The following is a 22,405-nucleotide window of genomic DNA, read 5'->3' as shown; positions in this document are numbered from 1 at the left end:
CTTTTGGGTATTTTTGTGGATTTTGATGTTAAAGAAACTATTTTAATGCTGAATTTAATAACAGCAGCAAGACTATTGGTGGGTCAGTATTGGAAAAAAGATTCTCTGCCTTCTTTAGAAGAATGGGTATTCAAGGTTTCTAACTTAGCAGAAATGGCTAAAATTTCTGCTTACTTAAAGGACCATTCACAAAAGAGATATGTTTCTGTATGGAGAAGATGGATAGAATATATTCAGAAGAAGTATGGAACAACAAAGTTTCATTTATTTTATGAATAATGGATTTTTATTAAATTATGAATTGAAGTTTGCAGAGAGTTAAGGGTTATTATGATTTTGGTTATTGTATAAGTAGTAAATTTAAGTTGATTATGTTTAGGGTTTTTTTTGTGTGTGTGTGTAACCCTGTACTGAGCTCTGGGAAGCCAGGGGGAGAAGGGGGTGGGGGGAGGGGAGGGGAGAGTATGGGTAGTATGTTCAATAGTTCAGATAAGTAGGAATAGTTTTATATTTTTAAGATTTTTTTTTCTTTTTTTTTGGTGTTAGAGGATTGCTCGGGCATTTTCCCCTAGACCGCATCCGATTGAGAAGAAGAGGAGAGGGATAAGCAAGTAGAAAGATGGAGGAGAGAGGGAGGAGAGGAGGAAAGTGAGGAAGAAGAAGGAAGGGGGAAGTGAAAAGATGAGAGGGGGATGCGGTTTGGGGGGAAATGGGTGAGCAATGCCAGAATTTGTGTGTTGTATTTTAACTTGTTATGTATCTGAATTTTTTTTCTTATGATTGTAATGAAAATAAAATAATAAAATTAAAAAAAAATACTAATCAAATCAGAAGTTATGTATCCCTGGTTTAAAGGTTAACATTAGCAGCAAATGTATTCAGTAAACACAAACCATAGTTTAGTGTCAGTAATATTTAGAGAAAGGCACAATAGCAGGAGAGGAACTTCATTAACTTCTTGAGAATATTGGAGGTCTCAAGTGTCTCTTGCTCAGTTCTCTGAATATTCCTTAAAGCATCTCATTTTTTCCCAAGAACAATTTAATTCAGCATCCTAAACACATAAAATTATATTACAAATTTTATTTTCAGTTTTTGGCCCTTCCCTGTTCTTTCAGACATTTCATCAGATGTTGCCTGTACATTTTCAAGCCCATTTGAGTACCAAAAAGGCTAGAAATGTGTTGTTGTTTTTAATAAAGTGTCATCATGGGGAGATACAGTTATTGTGGATGGGTGTGTTTCTTACTCCTATGGAATTACAATGGCACACAGCCTTACTGAAGTGGAAAAAAGGACTACTGTTGTTCATTTGATCGCTATCCAACAATAGTCTCCCATTTGGAAATAGGCAAAAGATGAGCTGAGTTTTGCAGTCTAATATTGTCACTCTGTCCCCATTTCATCTTTTAGCATTACTAATGGAATGCTGTTACTTTCACCGCCATCCGTTCTGCCAGTAAGAATCACATCTCTAAAACTACATTGTGTGCACACATGCTCCCAAAGGGAGCCTAATCTAGAGCTCTAGTTACTCTGCCTAGCCCTACAGCCTACATTCCCAGTGCTTGTCAAAATTAGGTCAGCCTTCTGTTGCAATTACGTTGCTAAAGGCAGCTGCTGATCAAAAACAATTCCATCAAGCAAGATAGATAGCAGCATAAAACCCCCTTCGCATGATCTCTCTATGTTTTCAAGTTCCCTTACTAAAATCTTGCAAATTAAAATAGAATGCAATGATATTCCACCACAGGAACCACAAGGGCAAAGCAGAGCTTCAACACAAATTACTTTCTGATCAGATTCCCACAACATAGTTAGCCGTGACTTGCTTAAACATGGTTTGTTGGAAAAGCCACAAATGGCTGGATTTATACAATATGTACAGCTAAACCAAACCAACATTATTGTGGCTTAGAGCTGCTCAGCGAACCTTCCTCTGGAGCTAAAGAAGGATCTGCTGCTTTTCCTCAGTGACAATTCCTCTTTTTCCTGATGAGTTGGTGGGAACAGCTGGAATTCTGAGCATGCTATAGGAAACTTTCAAAATGGCAGGTGTGGCATTCATAAAATATTCACAGCACAAACAAACTGAGAAGATCTTCAATCTCAGCTCACCTCTGCCTTCTTTTTCTGAGCAAGTGGATACACTCTCAAAAAGAGCTCTTTTACAGTACTTACGTTTTGGTAATGGGACCTAGAACATTGTGGGCACCAAGAGAGGTTTTGTGAATACACTGGTAGCTGAGGATGTCAAATTCAAAAAGCTAGATATTTGGCCTGGGTCTTGAGAAACCAATGGACTATTGGCCAGATTTAGGGGAGGTTCCTTACTGTCATGCAAGATCTTTGCCACCCTAACCACAGCAAGATCTGACCAGCTAGTTTCTGGAGTCTGTGTCATGTTGGGGCGGTAGTCATGCACAACCATCTATCTTTTCTTTGGCTCTTGATGTGCCAAACCATGCCCTGTGCAGCAAATGTGGTTCAGTGATCATTTTACCTAACATGTCCTTGTGATTACTGACCACTCCCAGGAAGCCAAATGTAAGAGCTTTTTGAAAGCAACACAATATCAAAGACCTGAGCATGACCGCTTTTCCTGCTATTTATATCTCTTCCATTATCTTTGTTGCCTTTGTATGCGTAGCAAGGTTCCTGGGCTCTTCTTCTAAGGTGGCAGAAGCACCAGCAGCAACATTAAATTAGGGAAGCGGGCTTACACTATTGCCTAAGTTCAAGCAATGCATTAAGCTGAAGATACTTTAAACACTGATTATAAAATTACCTCTGGCCAGGTACATATAACATGCTTGGTCACAACTCAACGATATACAAATGGCTCAGCTCAGATAATGTATTTCCCCAGATCAGACCACTGATCATTCATGATATTCATGATCACTTGGCCCACCTAATGGAATGAGATCATGTCCTTTTCAGGGCTGCTAAGTTGGTCAGTCTTTGATCTGATTTTTTTACACAATATTCCATAAGGCTGGATTGTGTGCTAAAGAAAGGAGGGTTCCCTCTGTTTTCAATCCATCCGTTCACAAAGCTGCCTCTCTCTGGAACACAATGGTCTCCTTCTTTTCTAGGCCACCATTGACCCAAGGCTGTATGGGCTGGGGGGACTTGTGATAGGCATTGTACTTGTTCATTGAGAGGGTAACTCTAACCAACAGAAGGGAATATTCATGCAGATGCCATTACCCCACATCCCTCTCCCTCCCTTTAACTACAAGAGGTCATTCAGATGTCTCTGCTATCTTCTTGGAAGTTGAGAAGTCCATATCTGGGAGAGTTTTGTTGGGACTGTTCAGAGCATCATCTGTGCCCATCCAATCCTGGACATGCTATTTCCTCACTACTGATCTAGGATTAGAAAAAAATGTTCCAAAGGTGCTTTTTCAAGAGGCAACTGAGCTTTCTTGTTTTTCTTTGAAGACATTTCACTTTTCATCCAAGAAACTTTTTCAACTCTGACTGGATGGTGAGGAATGGAAGGATTTATATTCCTTGCAGGCAGCTGGTCATTTGCATTCTTTTACAGAATCATTGAGGCCACTTGGAAGTTTATCTGTGCCCTCAAGTTCACCTGAGTAGTGCAAATGGGTGTGGAACTTTCTTGGAAACCCACCATCTAGTCAGAGCTGAAGAAGCTTCTTGGATGAGAAGCGAAATGTCTTCAAAGAATAACAAGAAAGTCCAGTTGCCTCTTGAAAAAGCATCTTTGGGACAACCATGACCTGGATGACTGAGAATCTCCACAGACATTAGAAAAAATGGATCCAGGTTTTACCCATAGAATAGGACATGCGATTTCAGAGGCTAAAGAGGAAGGAGGAAAGCCTTGCCTCCTTCACCTCACTGAAGCCTTGATTCCTATTGTAGCAGAGAAGGGAAGAAGCCCGATTCTGTGAAAGCATCGTGCCCCTCGTCTGCACATTGAAGGATACTCCTAGGAGTAAGAAATCCATAGCTTATGAATTGCATGAAATTGCAAACCTTTTAAAAGCTTTCCTCAACCACCAAGAATTTGTCAATGAAATTCAGCAGCAAAGTACCAAAATGTGGAAGTGTAATTTTCTTTCAAAAGAAAAAAGGGGAAGAGAAGGTATATTCAGCCCCTGACAGAGTTGATGTATTATCTTACTAAAAGAGAAAAGATAAATTTTAAAAAAATAAACAAAGGACCTGAAATTCTGGCCACACCCTTTCCAATAACTTCAGCATATCGCTGCCACAGTGGACCAAAAATAAAAGATTAAAAAAACAAATACAATTTTGTCTGCAAAACAACCTCCCAGTCCTGATTTAATGTGTCCAATAAGTTTCTTCTAATTATAAGCCATGGGCAAAGCCCAGATAGCAGAGTTTTTCACTATACTTCTCATGAGCCATGCCCGTTCAGCCTTAGCTATTCATTCTAGTCAGTGATACTGTCTGCATTGGCAATGAGACCACATCACTTGTAGGGCAGTTCCAAAGTTGTCTCTTCTGAGGAGAATGCAGTATCTCTAACTATGCACAGCTTTATTCCCTCCCCTCAACCCAATCAATCACAGTAAATAATGGGCTTACAAAAACACTACCACCACCCCCAGTTTGAAGCTCACCAGCCTCTTGCCCACTTATTGGATAAGTTTGCTCAAATATGATTTAGTCGTTTTTGGAGTCTGGCTTTTTTCTTTGCCTCTTTGCATTGTCCAGTACCAAGAATAAAATGCAAACAGGTGTTTTAAAAGGTGCCAATCCCCTTCATGGGGTCCAGTAGTTTCTGCCTGTAGGAAGGAAACCTTAATTCTGCAAAGGCCAGTCATAATTCTGGAGATATGAGAGCAAGGTGCTCTATACATGTTCAGAGGCATATATATGCCAGGGCTGACAATACTCTGAAAAAGCTTCATGGAACTAAGCCCCAGCTATGCTATGATTTAGCTTAAAATGCTGGGATCCCCTGGATGAACCCCTGGAGAAGAGAGGAAGATGACCCCAAGGCAACCACTTGGTGGTAATCGTGGAGGTGAGAGAAGCAGGCCGAATCAGACTGAAGGAGCAACAACAGCATTTGGGCAACAGAGACTTGCAGGATCTCCTCAGTGAGATAGGAAATCTGTGCAATTCTGGATTTCTCATATGGAGAGTTGGGGGGGGGGTTAAGTTATCCCAAAGATTCACAGGCTCAGTCCACAGATAATTAACCTAGTCAGTTAGTCATAATGCCTGAATGTGGAAACATACTAAGTTAACACTTAGTGTTAACTTTGGTTAGGGTTTTGTTTTGGTTAAGCATGCTATGGAAACCCTGCCCACTTAAGACTATCCATTGCATGGTATGAACCCAGAAAATAATTTGAGTCATCTGGCTGCATTCATAGTTGAGGTTTATAAGGTGAGGGAGGGAACAGTGCTCTGGTCAGTGGCTTCTATAGGTAGTGGGGAATGCAGAGATATGGATGGCTCAAACTCTGTTGGCCTTTTGCAAAGCAGTGAAGACTTGGCTCTTCCCCAGGCATTGGGGCCAGGATGTTAATTACTGGAGTTCTGCTGTGGGTGTATATGATGGGGATACTGAAATTTTATTGGGACCTTGATTTCTTTTTGTTGTTGGATTTGGTTTACCATCTAGAATCTGATGGTACAGATAGGCATATATTGGATGAAAGGATGGATGGATAAATGCCAAGTAGTTGTTGAAGAATTCCAGGGTTTGGTTCTTGGAATATTCAATTAGTTCTAGGAGAGGAGGGAAACCTAGTAGTTTGACATGAAATTTTCTAAAAGCTATAGTTTGGGGAAGAGACATCATTTTGGGAGCCTCAGTGGAACCTTGTGCTTTCATCCTGGAAGGATAGTACAGAATCACTATAAACACTTTAGAGGTATTCATACAACCATGTCAGCTAAAGCCAAAGCAGCTACATTTGCCCAGTGTGCTGTATTTGATTTTGTATTAATCTTTAGGTGGTGTGTGTTTTTTGTTTTTTTTGCAGCTTAGCATCTTGTGTGAACCCCAACCATTGAGTTAGTTTATGCTTCAATATACTGCATGAATGCTTCCAACTGATTATTTTACTAACCAACTTTAAGCATTTTCCATCTTCACAGATGCTCCATGTGCTCCCATAGTGTGAATCGTGGTGCACACCCACCCATTTTTCAAGTGAGATGAGAAGCAAATCTGGAGGCAAGTTTGGGAACCTCATGCTTGACACACAGGATGGACCCTGTCTTGCTGCATTTCCCAGCTCACACTAAAACGCAACCAAGGGCCCAGACAGCACTTGCAGATCTGACCAAACGAGAGTCAGCAAAAAGATACAGATACAGTTTGGGGGGAAAAATGACCTTTGAGTATCCTTTAGGCATATTTTTTAGTAAAAGCTAGGACGGAAATAGGATGGGGAAGTCCTCACTTAAATCCCTAAGATGCTGCAGGCGATGTGACCTGGAAGACAGGGAAGGTTGCAGCCCCTCCTGTTAACACCCATTTGCAGAGACAAAAGGAAACCCCATCAGAACTGCAGGAACAATTGGCCAACCTCCCAGAGGTACCAGCCAATACGTATGCAGGAGGTCACCTCCACCCAGTAATAGTAATGGCCTTTTCTGTGCCGCTTTGTTGTGCAATGGAGGAGCTTATTAGCTCAAGCTGCCAGCCCTAAACACCAAAGACCCCCTCCTGGGCTTCATCATTCCACAGTTCAGCCACTCCTCCTTCCTGACCAGATGGAGCAGGGTCTGACAGCCTATGCAAAGGAATCCGACACATGACAGCGCATAAACCTAAGCAAGAGGCCCAGCAGACACGGCAGCCAACAGAAATCCATTACTGCCACAAGGTCCAGAGTTCACCAGCAGACAAAATATTAGCATATGGCCTCTGTCTCCCCAGGAAGTCACACCTCTTTTCATTGAGCCTCAACCAATATTTACCACCACTATTGCTGGATTAACTGTTATTAAAGGGGTGTTTGTGAATTAATCTTAATAGTGAGCCTCTAAACATATCAGATGATATTTGGGAAGTGTGACTTCCTGCTCCACCTGGAAAATGATGTCCTGCCTCACTGTTTTTTCCTTCCCCGATGCACAAGAGCTTGCTTAATGCTGTGTATTTGAACCACACTTCAGAAATGCTGGTATGAATGAGGCTTACCTTGTATTTGGTTGCTAGAAGTTCAGTGGCCTCTTGCTCCCTCCTGAGTTCCTCAATCATCTTCTCTTTCTCCTCCAGTAGCTTTTGCTTCTCCTCATTCACCAGGCTGTGGTCATCCTGGATTGCTGCTTTCTCCTCCTCCAACCTCTCTTTTTGCTCCTTCAGGTAATTTTTCATATTTTTTTCCAGCCCTCCATCCTCATTGTCCTCTGCTTCTTCACTTTCAGGGGTTCCCTCCCCATCTATGGTTTTCTTTCTCCGGCTACTCCTCCTCCTCTTCTTGCTCAGCATTCCACGTTTCTCCAACTGGGCCTTCAGGCGGATGATCTCTTCCTGGAACTCCCGCAAAAGTGTATCTTTGGGATCCTCATTGATTCGTGGCTTGTTCTTGATATTTTTGGCCCTATTAGCAAATCGGAGGGTTGATAAGCTCTCATCATAGCTGTGGGAAGCTGGGCCCAGCGTGGCTACCATGATGGTCTTAGCATTGCCACCCAAAGAATCCTGCAGAAGGCGGGTGAGCTTGGAATCCCGATATGGGATATGGGTGCTTTTGCCATCCACCAGGGCTGAAATCACATTCCCCAGAGCAGAGAGGGAGAGGTTGATTTTGGAGGCTTCTTTGGGTCGTTCCCCTGGGGCACCCATCTTGCTCTGCCTTTCACTCCCAGCCAAATCCACCAGGTTGAGTTTTCCTACCCGGATGTGATCCTCTCCATCTGGGCCAGTCTCACTGCACTCCACCGTGATGACAAAGATGGCGTGTGAGCGAGAGCTGTACTCGTTCATGTTCGTGCTGCCCACTGATCGAGTTTGGTTCCCCAAATTCATGACATGTTCAATTTCTTTGACATTCTTTGTCACAAAGGACGAAAGGTCCTTGATGTAAACACCCGTTTCTGGGTTCTCTTTCAGCTCCATTTTCTTACTCTGGTCTTTTGCCAGGAGATCACGGATCTCTTCTTGATAGATCTCCAAATAGGAAGCCCTGACCAAATATTGCTGGTTCTGCGAACGGGAGATATGGGTGAAAATGTGCTCAAAGGAGATGGGGATGACACCTCTCTTCTCAGGGTCAGCCCAGATCCCTTGCATAGTGTAGGTCTTCCCGGTACCGGTTTGACCATAGGCGAAGATGGTGCCATTGAATCCTTGCAGAACTGAATCTATCAAGGGCCGGACCGTTTCATCATACAGGTCTGCCTGCTTGGAGGTGGCATCATACACAGCATCAAAAGTGAATGTTTTGGCCAGTTCCCCTGGAGACGCCTTGGGGTTCCGGATAGTCACCTGGCCCAGCTTCACATCCATGTCCAGGATCCTCTCGTAGCCGGTGGCTTCCTCTTTCCTGTTCATGGGGCGGCAGCGGACCACCACTTTCAGAGTCTCGCTGACCCTGGGCCTATTAGCCATCGCGAAACCGAGACGGGTCCTGCTCCGGGGCTTTCCTCGCCCTTCGGCTGTCAGGGCTCGGCAGCGACAGCACCTTTTCCAGGCATGGGGTCCTCTCCGCTCCGAGGGGCTGCTGTGGCTGCTCTGCTGCGGCAGCGGAGTTGACAGGCTGGCGCGGCTGTGGCGGCTGCGGCTATTTGCACCGCCTCTTCGCACAATAGGTACAGCTAGGCGTGCTCCGTTCACGGCATCCCGCCTCGGACCACAGACCACCCATGCCGGCTCATCCCGCCATGAAGGGGAAGGAAGGAGAGAGGTAGAGAAACGGCGCGATTTTAGCCTTCTCCGTAGGCGGTGGACGGCGAAGCCTCGCTCTGTCTCGGCTCGCTTTCTTCCTAATTTCAATGCCTTCGCAGCGAGCCCATCAGCAGCTCCAGGCGATCCGAAGGGCTCGCGAGTCGCAGCACTGGATGCTCATTCATTGCAGCTCAGCAGCGGCGGCGGTGGTAACAGCAGCTGCCGCCCTCTAACACGTAAGAGAACGAGGGAGGAAAACAGAAGGGAGGGGGAAGCAGCGCCCGGAGGGAGATGCTGCTGCTGCTGCTGCTGCTGCTCCCCGCCGCCGCTGTTGCTGCTGATCCGGGGAGGGGCGGGGAAGGGGGGGCTGCCGGCTTGCTGCTGGCTGCCCTGGAACGGAAAAGCCAAACGCGGGAGGGCGGAAAGGGGTGGGTGATACAGAGAGCGTCTCCTCATCCTCAGATGCTGCCCACCCCCAGAAGGGGAACACCAGCAGCTCCTGGCTACCCCGCCCACTGTTCGCAAAGCATTCTGGGGAATGTAGTCCTGCCTTTGTTGTCTTCTTCACACAGAAGGAGAAGGATGCAACTCTGAGCCGGATGACTTGTAGAAGGTAGGCTGGTGTGCGGGGTGGGGTGGGGGAGATGTTTCTTAAAGGGACAGGCGTATTTCGGCCATTCGGAGCAAAACAGGGAGATCCCCGGATCAAGAGAAGGCCATGACATATCAGAATTGTTCGGACATTTGAATCTTTGGGACCAGCAGCGCTTACGAAAACCTTTCCCTGAGTGGCTGCTACGTCTCCCAGACTCCTGGGCGTCACGGGGGCTATAATCTAGTAAAGAGTGGCTGATCTGAGCAGATTAATGAAAATGAATAGATATCATATTCCTTGAAAGCCTCTTTGAAAAGTAGGTCTCAGAGTCATTTTATATGTGGTTGTAGTGGCTGAGGCAAACCCAGGATTGGGTAAGACTAGAAAAGGCTTTTTTCTTGAGCCCAGGGAAGAAGAAAAAAATCAATTTGGAATGTGGAAGAGCAAAGCAGAAGGAAAGACAGTTCTCACACAGAAGGCACTGCCCAGCAAGTACTCCTAAACAACTCTCTAGCCTCGCTTCCTTACCAGATCTGGGCTGCAAAAACCTCTGGAAAGAGACAAGTTATTTGCTGTCACCTAGTGGTCATCCAGCAGTGGGTCTCCTAAGGTAAGAAAGTTCAGATGCCACCTGAAAAAAGTACCTGAGAATCTCCACAGAAGTCTCCTAAACTTATAGGGCCTTTTCATTTCCATGGATTACATTTTGGGCTTTTTTTATGGTCTACTTGAGGCATCATCCCTAAAACTGTCAGTAATAATAGAAACATTGAGATGTTAATAATACACACACATTTGAATTTTTTTTCTAAATCTCCACTTCCCATATCAGTAGCTGGCTGTATCTAGTTGAGTCTGGAAGTACGGATCTGACTTTACTAGTATTTAAATCAGTAAAACAGACTTGAATACTGGGCACTAGCTAACAAAATGAAATTCAATGGTGAAAAAAAGCAAGGTTGTACATTTATGCAAGAAAAACCAAATGCACAGCTATAGTATAGGTGGTATCTTGCTCAATAGTAGCAACTGTGAGAGGGATCTTGGAGTCCTAGTTGACAATCATTTAAATATGAGCCAGCAATGTGCTGTAGCTGCCAAAAAAAAAAGCCAACACAGTGCTAGGCTGCATTAACAGAGGGATAGAATCAAGATCAGGTGAAGTATTAATACCACTCTTCAATGCCTTGGTAAGGCCACACTTGGAATACTGCATCCAGTTTTGGTCACCATGATGTAAAAAAGATGTTGAACCTCTAGAAAGAGTACAGAGAAGAGCAACAAAAATGATTAGTGAACTGGAGGCTAAAACATATAAAGAACAGTTGCTGGAATTGGGTATGTCTAGTTTAATGAAGAGAAGGACGAGGGGTGACATGATAGCAGTGTTCCAATATCTCAGGGGCTGCCACAAAGAAGAGGGAGTCAAGCTATTCTCCAAAGCACCTGAGGGCAGGACAAGAAGCAACAGATGGAAACTAACCAAGGAGAGAAGCAACCTAGAACTATCTGTACAGTACTGTAGCTGTTTTGCAAAAATATCTAACTTCTTTGCAGCTTCTGTTCCTTTTTGGAAACTGAATTACCTGCTCTACCGACTTACAATGCATTATTAATGATTGCTGATCCAGCCACTATCCAAAAGCAGGCTGACCTTTACAAGCAACCAACAATAATAAATTGAAGTAAAATCAAAATACTGGCCAGAAAACATTGCAGGTGGGATGCAGAGGATGAGGGAGCTGAATAACCAAATAAAGCCATAGGGTCAGTGGCACTGCTTTCTCCTTTTACAATGCTCTGGCAATTTTGCTAAGCACATTTTAGCCCAAGCAATGCTGTATTTTTCCTCCTGCTGATTTAGCACTTCAGGCAGAGGGCCAACTTGCAGTCCCTTCCCACCCAGTGCTAAAATTGTAAAGAATCATGCAGATTTTGCAGCACTCATTTTTCAGTAGTTCCCCATGGTCTGTAGTGTACTGGTTTGCAACTGGAGAGTATTACATTGGGCAAAGCTGATCCAAATGCTTCCTGCATGTGGGAAAGAGGGGATCCTAACACTGCAAGCCTTCATCTCCTTAGCTGTATCCCTTTCTTTAGCCTCATCTTTTAAAACATGGTGATAATATATATTATAGAAACACCAACAGTTTAACCAAAGATCCATATGGATCTATATTCTGTTTTCATAATGACCAAGCAAATCACTCTGGCAAATCCATTGACAGAGAATGAAATGGCAGTTCTCTTGCTGTTTACCTGGCATTCAACAGCATATTGATTCTTTTAAAAACATGAAAATGCCATTAGGTTTTCATATCTAATAGCTACTTCCATCACAGGTTTACTTAGCTTCCTTTGAAAAAGTAACATACTTTAGAGTCATACTTATCATCCTGGATCCATTCATGTAAATTTCATGACAATAACACCAAAATGGTTACCATTGCCTTCTTCCTGGACTGTTTCCCTTATTATTCCATTCTTACTTATTTCCTTGTGATTTCTCTTTCAAGCACTAGATAGCTCTAACCCTGCTTAACTTTCTGAGATCTCCCAAGGTCAGCTACAGTATAAATCTATTGCTATCACTGTATCTTGTGGCAGTGTTACATTAAATGAGTTATGTTATGGGTTGAAGCCAACTAGCTGCTTTTTTAAAAAAAAAAATCTTGCCTTTCCTTGAGGATAAAAATAGGCAAGTGGACATCTTGGAAATAAATCTGACTCTCCTGGGTTTCCTGTCTAGTATTTTTCCTAACTGGAGGATTTCTTACCGTTAGGGTTGCCAGCTGGTGAAGGGACAACGACATTTGAAAGTCCTGCTGGCTCACGTCTGTACCCTGATCTTACCCGCGCAAGGATGAGATCCATTGTAGCATTCTTGGATGAGACCTCAATTTTCTACTATAAATATATAATGTAGTGTAAGATCAATCTTTTTATTGGAAAATAACCAATGTATTGCCAATTTTTAAAATGGAAATCAGGAACTCATAAGTCTCATCGGTTTATGGAGAAATGCATTATTAGCTGTAATATTATTAAGCAAAAGACCAAGTCTTGGTTGAAAAGGGTCAACATGATTTCTGCAAAGATGAGTCTGAATTCACTTATATTTGAGTTATGTGGCAGTACCTGCAGGGCCACATACTCCAACAAGCTCAATCTATTAAAATACAGGTAGTCCTGAACTTATGACAACAATTGAGCCCAAAATTTATGTTATTAAGTAAGAAATTTGTTAAGTGAATTTTGCCCCATTTTATGACTTTTCTTGCCACATTTGTTAAGTGAATCATTGCAGTTGTTAAATTAATAACACGGTTGTTAAGTGAACCTGGTTTCCCCATTGACTTTTCTTGTCAGAAGGTTGCAAAACGTGATCACACGACTCCGGGATACTGCAACCGTCATAAAAGTGAGTCAGTTGTCAAGCGTCCGAATGTAAATCATGTGACCATGGGGATGCTTTGACGGTCGTAAGTGTGAAAAACGGTCATAAGTCCCTTTTTTCAGTGCCCTTGTAACTTTGAGCAGTCACTAAATGAACTGTTGTAAGTCGAGGGCTACCCATATCTAAGGAGAAACCACTCACAGTCCCACATTTCTGCAAGGTTGGAGGGAGTGAAGCTGCTTTTTTGTATTGGTTCTGGTGCCTGGGAACAGCTGCCTGACAAAAATCAGGGTAGCTCCTTCTTGTTAATTGTTGAAGACCAAACTACCATGTGCATGAGTATTCTCTCGCATATGATACCATCTTTAATTATTTTCCCTATTTTTTTTGTCCTTATTGTATTGTTTTCCTTTGCTTAGGTTGCTTTTGATGGTCCCTATTTGGAGTTTTAATCAGACTGTTGATGTTTTAACTTCCAAGCTGTAAGCTACCAAGAACCTTTTGATATGCATGTACTGGGGCAGAAGCTTCATAAATAAGTAATCAATACAATACAAGCCACTTCCTCAGGGAAGGAAGGCTGAAGAGATGGGTTGGCAGATAAAATAAAGTCATCAGAGAAAACATTACTTTGTTCTTATCTGGCATAGAAAACACAGTGTGTAGGCTGTTTTGTGTAAAATGGATGCCCCCTTTATAGGTTGATGTTTTGGTCTACATTTGGTGCTCTGGATCAGGGGTCCCCAACCTCTGGGCCGCAGCATGCCAGCAACCAGGCTGCACAAACAAGCAAAGCCCCAACTGCGGGATGCAGGCAGCACACAAAATCACACCCCCTTTGGTCTGTGGAAAAACCTCTCTCTACGGAACCAGTCCCTGGTGTCCAAAAGGTTGGGGACCTCTGCTCTTGATGATACTGGTGACTGAAGAGTAATTACAATGCCAGATTTCCAATACTCTAGATGAAAGCAAAATAGCTTCTTATAATTTTCTACATGTCCAAGAATTTTAACTGATTTGGTCTTTCATTAAATATGCAAACAGATTGCTATTTAGGAGAGCCATAAAAATAGTGTTTTTTGCTGCAGGAAGCAGAAAGAATTGGATTGCATGAAGGGACTCTCTCTCCGGAATTATAAGGCTTCCTGGTTTTGGATATAGCAGTTAGGGAATCAGAGTGCCCAAACCTCTCTCTATATATTTATACAATAATTGAGTTCAACCATCATGCTAGACCTAGCAAGGCTTCCTTAATTTTGGCTCAGTGGGTTGTACAGTACAAATCAAGCCAATTAGTCAAGTCCTTAAATTACAGACATTTGTTGGGCAACTCTTTGAAGTTACAATAGCTCTGAAAAAAAGTGACATCCAATTGGTCCTTGCACTTAGACTGTTGCAGGATTCCTATGGTCAATCAAAACATTTTAAAAGTCAGACGAGAGACTCGAAACTTTTCTTAGTCAAAAGCAACCTGAAATTGAAGTCTAAAATATTTGTCTTAATATAAAAAGGAAAAAAAAATATAGCCTATCTTCAGTGAAAGGGAGATTGGCAAATGAAGGTAGAATATCTTGGTGGATGTCCCAAAGGATGTCTGAAGAACTGAAGAAGCTTCTTGGATAAGAAGCAAAATGTCTTCAAGGAAAAACAAAGTTGCCTTTTGAAAAAAACATCTTTGGGATAACCATGACCTGGATGACTGAGAATCTCCAGAGACCTTGGTGGATGCTATTATTTTTATTCAAGTTAAAACAGAGATATATTTCAAAATGGATATCTATATGTAGCGGAGCTGGGCCGATAATGGGGCCCGGCTGAGAGGTTTTGCAGGAGCCCTGCCGATCTGGCAGGGACATGAGGAGCTCCGGCAGCTGCTGTGGGTCTGGCAGCAGGGCATGGCTCTGAGGAGAGAAAGAGACCAGAGGGAGGTGTTCTTTTGGTGGGAGATTGGGCAGAGCCAGCTGAGGAAAAATAGAGAGAGCTTAGTTAATGGAGCCTGCCATCCAGAGCTAGCTGAGTGAAGAAATAGAGAGTAAGAAGGCCAGACGAAGTGAGGGCAGAGACAGACGAGGAGAGTGGATAAAGGAGGGCCCCTGTGAGCTCCAGATAGGCACTGATTACCATTGGCTTAGGCAAGTTGCTGTCACCAGAGACTGACTACCATCACTCGAGGCAAGTCATCATTACCAAAGACTGACTAACATTGTCTTAGGCAAGTTGCTGTCACCAGAGACTGATTACTATCACCCTAGGCAAGTCGCTGTTACCAGAGACTGACTAACATTGTCATAGGCAAGTTGCTACTATCAGAGACTGGCTAACATCATTCTAAGCAGGTTGCTGTTACTAGGGATTGACTACTACTGTTGTACACCAGCTGCTGCTACCAGGATGTGACTACCATTGTTTCCTCTAAGTCTTACTGCTTGAGGTCAACTATCATCATCCCATATGAGTTACCGTCGAAAGAGATCAACCATCACTGCCCTATGTGCATGACTGCCAACTGTGACTGAACATCACCGTGCTACGTGCCCTGTCAGGCAGAGGTGCCAACATGAGAGACCCCTTGGGTCGGCAGCCAGCCAAAGAGGAGGCCAGGAGGGCTTGGACTTTAGTGGTCCCTTCGGGGGTGGTGCTATATATAGATGGACCAGATAGTGACTGAGCTTATAGTATTAGTGCCCAACATACAGATAATCCTCAACTTACAACTGTTTGTTCAGTTACCGTTCAAAGTTCCTGAAAAAAAAGTTTTTCAGTAGCTTATGACTGAAAAAAAGTGTTCACACTTATGACTGTTGCAGCATCCCCATGGTCACGTGATCAACATCTGGGTGCTTTGCAACTAGCAGGTATTTATGATGCTTGCAGTGTCCCAAGATCATGTGATCTCCATGGGGGTTGGAATTAAACACATCATCAGCCTAGAATTGTTGCATTCCCACAAATGGCCCAAATCCAACCCCTCTTGACCCCCATCTTGTGCCAATTTAGTGCTGAACTTTAGTTGACTCGATTTTTGTGTATAGGCTTGAATAAATCTTCTTTGTGTAGTGTAACAACTGGTAGTGATTCCTTGCACCTGACACGGTGGGGGACCAGGTTGATTCAGAAACCTCCTCTCCTAGCACACATAGTCTTTGGACTGATGCTATGACTGGATTTATATATTATACAGAAGCATGACTTGCTTAATTAAGCTTAGTGAATAAACAATACAGATAGTCCTTGACTTACAACCATAACTGGGACCAGAATTTCTGTTGCTAAGCAAGGTAGTTGTTAAGTGAGTTGTGCCTCTGAATGTATGACTTTTTTGCCATGATTGTTATGCAAATCACTGCAATTGTTAAGTGACTCATGCAGTCATTAAGCAAGTCTGGCTTCCCCCATTCACTTTACTTGTCAAACCTGGCTGGGAAGGTCACAAATAGCAATAACACTTAGACTTATATGCTGCTTCACAGTGCTTTACAGGACTCTCTGAGCAGTTTACAGAGTCAGCCTATTGCCCCCAACAATCTGGCTCCTCATGCTACCAACCTCGGAAGGATGGAAGGCTGAGTCAACCTTGAGCCGGTCAGGATCGAACTCCTGGCAGTGAGCAATGAGTTAGCCTGCAGTACTGCATCCTAACCATTGTGCCACCACATCTCCTAATGGCGAACGCGAGCCTAAATGCATATCAGTTGCCAAGTGCTTGAATTTTAATCACATCAGATTACAGGTAGTCTGACTTAGGACCGGTTGCTTAGCAACCATTCAAAGTTACAACAGCCCCCCCCCTCACAAAGCTACTTATGGCCTGGTTTCAAAGTTCTAATGTTGGTCCCCCTTCAGTCATATGACTGAATTTTGGGCACTTAGCAACTGGCCTTGTATATACAGTGATATACAACTTCCACAGTCACTTACCGACAGCCACATTCACTTAAGGACCACTGCATTTTGTAAAATCAGGTCCAGTCACGTGGTGATCTGTTTTACAACCGTAACGACTTAACAACAATAATTGCCAGGCTCAATTACAGTCGTAACTTGAGGATTACCTGTAAACCAAGATCTCATTCATTTTATATGTATTTGCCTGTTCATTTGTTGAATTACCAATTCAAAGCACTACACAAAGGGCTGAGGGATATTTTATTAGTGGTATTATAGAGATCAGTCTTTCAGTGCCTTGCACAGTTTAGCTGCTGCTGCATTTCCATGAAACATATTGTTTTTCAGAACTCAGTTAAAAGTACATTTTGGCTGGATAGAGTGAATGTATTTTTGAACCAAACCTACTATCCTTGGAACACCATGCGAGAGGTATATATGAGAGGTACACAGGCATTGGGGTTTTGTTCCTTTCAACTTCCAGGAAGTGTCCTGGAGCTCCCTCTGGTGGTTGATTACACAAGACTATGCATCCCAGCTTGGACCTGCTCTGTGTTCATGACCAATCGCAAATTAGAGAATAAATGTAAGAAACTCAGTAGAAAACTGTTCAGGAAGTTATAAAGTGGGTAGCATCATTAAACTTTTTTTTCTTAGTCACTGGTAGAGTCACTATTGCAACTGGATCCTCTCTCATCTCCTGAAGTACAGTGATGGACCTCCCAGATAACTACTTAAACATTTCTGCAGGGACTGGATGCTTCACTATTGGGAATACCCAAAGGACAAGGAGAAAGTTTGGAAATTAGGACAGAACATTAATATGATCATAATGAATATGATACACAATGCCATGTTTTGGGATGTTTTTCTAGATTTTATAGAATCCTACATGATTTCAAGGCAGCAATCTTCCATATTTTTTTCTTCCCCATTTCTGTTTTGTAAAACCCCTTTCTGAGTTTTGATGTTCAAGAGTTTCTGGCTACTCTCCTAGCATCCGGACCCTTTCATGATTCAGATCAGTGTCAAGATTCCTTCCAAAATGCTTTTAACAGATGCACTTTGTTGGCAGATCTGCTAGCTTTGCACTACCTAATTTTAGCAGAGGCTTCTAAGCAACAGCTTCACCACCCCCACCTCATATGCCATAAACAAATACATGGCCAAATGAAAGAGGGTCATATCTGCAGTGTTAATCATATGTTTTTGCATTTGTAGGTGGATGGAGAAGTTACTAGTTGGCTGTCCGAGCCCAAAGACAACGCAATGAAATCCAATCAAATCTAACCCTTTATTTGCTTATACTTAATGGACAGAATTTTGTCAAACTAAAGCTATAACTCTGTACCCTAATAGATATAACCTAAGCCTAAGGGATTCTAGGGTGTGGCTACCCTGAACCTCTTTCCCCAATCCTCATCCAGTTCACGGTTCTGCAGTCTTTGAATTTGCATTTTTCTCTGGAATATATCGGGAAAGCTCTGCACTGACAAGATTCCCCTCCACTGCTTCTCCAGGTGCACATTCCATCACAATACCAGATTGGGGCTGCAGAAAACCAGATGACCATTTGATAGCAACAAAGAGCTACAAAAAGCCATTATTCTGTTGCCATGTAGTGGTCATCTAGATTTTGGTAGCTTCATATTTGCTCTTTCTTTGATCACAGGCAATATATCTTAAATGTCAATTGCTGAGAAGCAATTCTGAAAGTTGGCTACCACCCTCCTGTCCATCCTTGTGAGCTTGGCTAAAGCAACTAAATGGTTCCTATGTGACAGAGGAAACTATATTAGATGAATCTTGGTTCTGGTCCAGCAGGTTCTGATCTTAAAGGTTCAGCAATAAACATTCTAATAATGGGAGTATCAAAACATACCGCTTAAGGGGAAATAAGGGAAGGGAGAATGGTACAACTTAACACATGTACAACTATCTCCGGTATTCATTCAGCCTACTGAACCATTAAGCCCTTTCCTTCAGAAGAAAACCGTATTTGATCGGAACTATATTGGAAAATACTCTTCTTCAATAGGAGAAAGCAGTGATTCCCATTTGCAGAGAAGACTATCATCTGCTATTCAAGCAAACAATTCTGACATGTTCACTGAGGATTGGGTTTGTATTGAAAATCCAGATTGTAGTTCAATCTTGGTTCTTGGCTTCTTAGCCACCCCTTGTTCTTGATTTATATAGTCCAGCTCAGGTCCATGAGTTGTGCAAACCTGGACATTGCTAGCTATGTTTAGCAAACATTAGTCACTTTAGAAATGGTGATAGGATGCAAGAATAGCCACAAAGCAAAGCTACTACATTTTTCACTCTCAGATAATCCCATGGGCATGTGGCAGCTCATTATGCACTTGCATGAAAAAGAAAAGGAATGAAAAGAAAAGAAACTTGAAGTGCTGTCTCTCTGTCCACCAGAAGAGGAGCAGATACTGTACAATTTTCAACATGGGAAGAATAAAACTTCACATTTAAGAACTCAATAAAAACTACAAATCCCCTTGAATCAAATTAGATTCCTGATGATCTTATGGATACATCCATGTTGTTTTTATGTCAACTATGGAAATGGTTTATATATATTTTTTCCAGGATGTTCTTCCACCTTCTCAGATTAGTTTACATCCTGGGAATTCCCAGTACTCTCCAATACAACCAAGCCTGATCCTCTTTAGTTTTTTGAGATCAGGCATAGTCCAGTGATGCCATTAGCTGGGTCTAAAAATAGATATGTTTAATATTTTTAACGTTCCATGCTAGAGTTGGACATGGGGAGATAGCCAATCTTTCTATCGGGTACAAGGCTAAGGATGTCTACTTTGGTATTTTGCTCAAGATCATGAAAGGGAGAAGAAGAAAAGTTGATTCATCAGATGCTGGAACAAAATTAAAAATAAGATCCTGATAAAAAGGGAAGTAGAGAAACATTAACATGGAGAAAAGGATGAAGAAAATATATGAAACAGAGGATCTAGCAAGCAGGCAAGAGCAGAAGTAGTTCACACTGAAAGAAAAGACTATGTTCATACAGGTTCACAAGGTTAGTTATAAACCTAATGACTGCATTTGTAAAATAAAATTTGTTTAGTGTTAACGGCTAATATTTTTGTGGCTTAATGAGCAGCACAAGTCCAGCCTGGTGCTCAGTTTATCATTCCATATATTGTACCATAAAGGGTTGATTCAGTTGACTCAGAAATCAAATTTAACATATTGTGTGAATGCAGCCTACAGGTAAATGTGAAGAAAGGAGACCAGCTGAAAAGGCAAACCAAGGGCAGAAAGATTCAGGGTCTATTTTCAAATGAAGGGGTGCTTCAGCCTCCATCTCTAACCCATGTTGGGTGAAGAACCTCAGTGTCCTACACTAAGAAAACAATAGAAGCAACATGGCCAGGCTGTCATGCAAAGGAAGAAGAAAATTAAGTGCACAAAACCATTAAAGTCAGAGAGAGAAAGGTTACAACAGAGACCAGAAAATAAAGTACTATAATAATCAATATGATTAGAACTAAAAAGAGCCCACTTTAAAGTTTTGGTAGAGTCAGCAGAAAGAAAAGGATCTCTCCTACCCATTTCATAATGATGGAAGGAAATATTAAATCTGAACATACTGTAAGCATCGGAACCCAGAAAAGGAAAAAAATCTAAAACAATGTCCAAGCATTGCACTTCCAGAAAAGATAGGAAGGGAAGAGTATTAAGAAGAAATGAAAAGCTATGTACAGTGGTAGGCATTAGAAGGGAAAGCCAGACTTCCCCAGGTCCTGCTTAACTGGAGCATGTAATTGATTTAGAAGGACTGTGAGCTGAAGGAAATTCTCAGCATATGAAGGTGGGGTCAAGCAGTGAAAAAAATGGAGGAGGAGTTTATACAGCAGTCTGTGAGGTAACCTTCTGCTATATCCATTAAATTGCTGCACTGGGAGGAAATGTCTGCTAACTGGATCAGGGAAGAAGGATTAGACCCAACCCTTCCGTTCCTTAACATTTCTCAGCATAATCCACAGTGCAAGTTAGGACAGGAAAACTAGATGAAGAGAAAAAGGTAAACACCTTCTCACTCAAAACTTTTAGCTCTGTTTGCTTAGTCAGTTATCGGGGTTTACAAACACATATAACCATCAGTTTAGTTTACAGACTACAATGCTTTGGGTTCATACAGCCAAGCAAACTACATTTTGGCTGAAAGTGATATGGAAACCCAGTCCCCAATGAAAAGTAAAATACTGTGGCAGTACAAATCTGCTATGTCAGCCTTGAATGGTACCAACCTCCTTGGGCAGCTTCTAAAATACATGCCACTGATTTGAAAACAATAGAGAGAGGCCCTCTAAAGTAGAGAGGTTGCAGAGTTTTATGAGCGAGATTTGTTTCTGGAAAATATTTTTGAATCAAGTGCCTTCAGATATGGGATATTAATTTTATATTTGAAATAGCTTCCTGTAACAGTGTCTATGAACTGTATTAAGTTATAATGTTTTGTGTTTTGCCTCTAAGTTTAGCCAATGTGTTCTGGAAAGCATGATTTGTGGTTTACTTTATTGTGTAAGCTGAACTCATTGTAGTTACTGAATCACGAATAAACAAAATAAACATGTTTTCACTCATCCCTCCCAGGAACAGATACACCCCCTCACCACAATGAGGCAGCACAGCAGGACATGGAGAAATTTGTGGCCCTGTTTATATAACATTTTAAATCATGATTTATTTAACAATGGTTTACAATTTGAAAGTTTCATGCAACTTACTACTTAATAAATGCAAGTCAATCAACCACACAATCTTGATTCACTTAACTGATTAAGACCCAAAGAAGCAAAACAAATTTTTATTTAGGCTATTGTACAAACAAAACCTATATGTGACAAAGAGAAAAGGAAAAACACAGATTTTTAAATGTTGTTTGGAAAATACTTTTCTTTCTTTATATGTAAGAAAATTTAATCACTTCATAAGCTAAGATGTTGCTAGTGATGGTCCTGCTTTAGAGTCCATTCATAAAATTTGTACTAAATAAAATTTGCTAGACAGACTAAAGCCTGAAAAGTTGGAATAAAATCAGATTGGCTAAAATAAAGGTACCCAGCCTTGGACTTCAATTCCAGAATTCCCCAGCTAGCTATTCTGGTTGAGGAATCATGGGAGTTGAAGTTCACAAGTCTTAAAGTTGCCAAGGTTGACAGCTCTGGGTTAAAGTGTCATTCTATCTTCCCCAGTGGCAAGAAACAACTCTTTGATGTTACAATAAATATAATTCCTGGTAGTAGAAGAAGACTTGCTTCTGCCCATTACAGTATACCCAGAGATAAATGAACTTATAAATGCACGTGTGAACCAGGAATTCTCAGCTCTTGGCAGGGAGGACTTATAGTTCAAAAAAATATGACTGTGGGCAACAGGATCCAACAGCAGATGGCACTGAAACCCAACAGGTGGAGGATGCATGTTAAAGCCCCAGTATGGGGGGCTGCAGTAAGGGAGAAATGAGAACCTGACCATAGACTAAATCAGGTATATGTTGGCTCCAGATTATTCTTACCTGCCTGTGTTTATGGCACAAAGTAGGTTACAAACATACCAGATTATGGCTTAGGAAGTCATGTGAAACCCATCCCTTCTGGTCTGCAATGTTTTATGGTTCAGCATTTTAGGTGAAGCT

General features: G+C 42.1%; 1 protein-coding gene and 1 long non-coding RNA gene across 3 annotated transcripts in view; one reads left to right on the top strand and one right to left on the bottom strand.

Annotated features, from left to right (window-relative positions):
- Positions 1 to 8,606, bottom strand: part of KIF3C (kinesin family member 3C) — a 40,065-nt gene extending 31,459 nt beyond the window's left edge. The window contains exon 1 of the mRNA XM_039346056.1: positions 7,163 to 8,606. Within this exon, the coding sequence (XP_039201990.1) occupies positions 7,163 to 8,575 (1,413 nt within the window). The 5' untranslated portion in view covers positions 8,576 to 8,606. The remainder of the gene's footprint in view (positions 1 to 7,162) is intronic.
- A 727-nt stretch (positions 8,607 to 9,333) lies between these two features.
- On the top strand, positions 9,334 to 21,519 carry LOC120309147. 2 transcript variants are annotated; one of them, XR_005557012.1, is made up of 3 exons: positions 9,334 to 9,464; positions 9,855 to 10,056; positions 17,950 to 21,519. It is a non-coding gene; the product is annotated as an uncharacterized LOC120309147 (long non-coding RNA). The 2 variants fall into 2 exon arrangements; XR_005557013.1 differs by lacking the exon at positions 17,950 to 21,519 and adding an exon at positions 12,230 to 12,720.
- Positions 21,520 to 22,405: the final 886 nt, after the last annotated feature.

This window comes from Crotalus tigris, unplaced genomic scaffold (assembly GCF_016545835.1).
Source record: "Crotalus tigris isolate CLP2741 ecotype Arizona unplaced genomic scaffold, ASM1654583v1 scf7180000017987.690289119674:8195010, whole genome shotgun sequence".
Lineage (NCBI taxonomy): Eukaryota > Metazoa > Chordata > Lepidosauria > Squamata > Viperidae > Crotalus > Crotalus tigris.
Note: the sequence above shows the minus strand (reverse complement) of the source record. Positions and strands in the feature narration are given on the sequence as shown.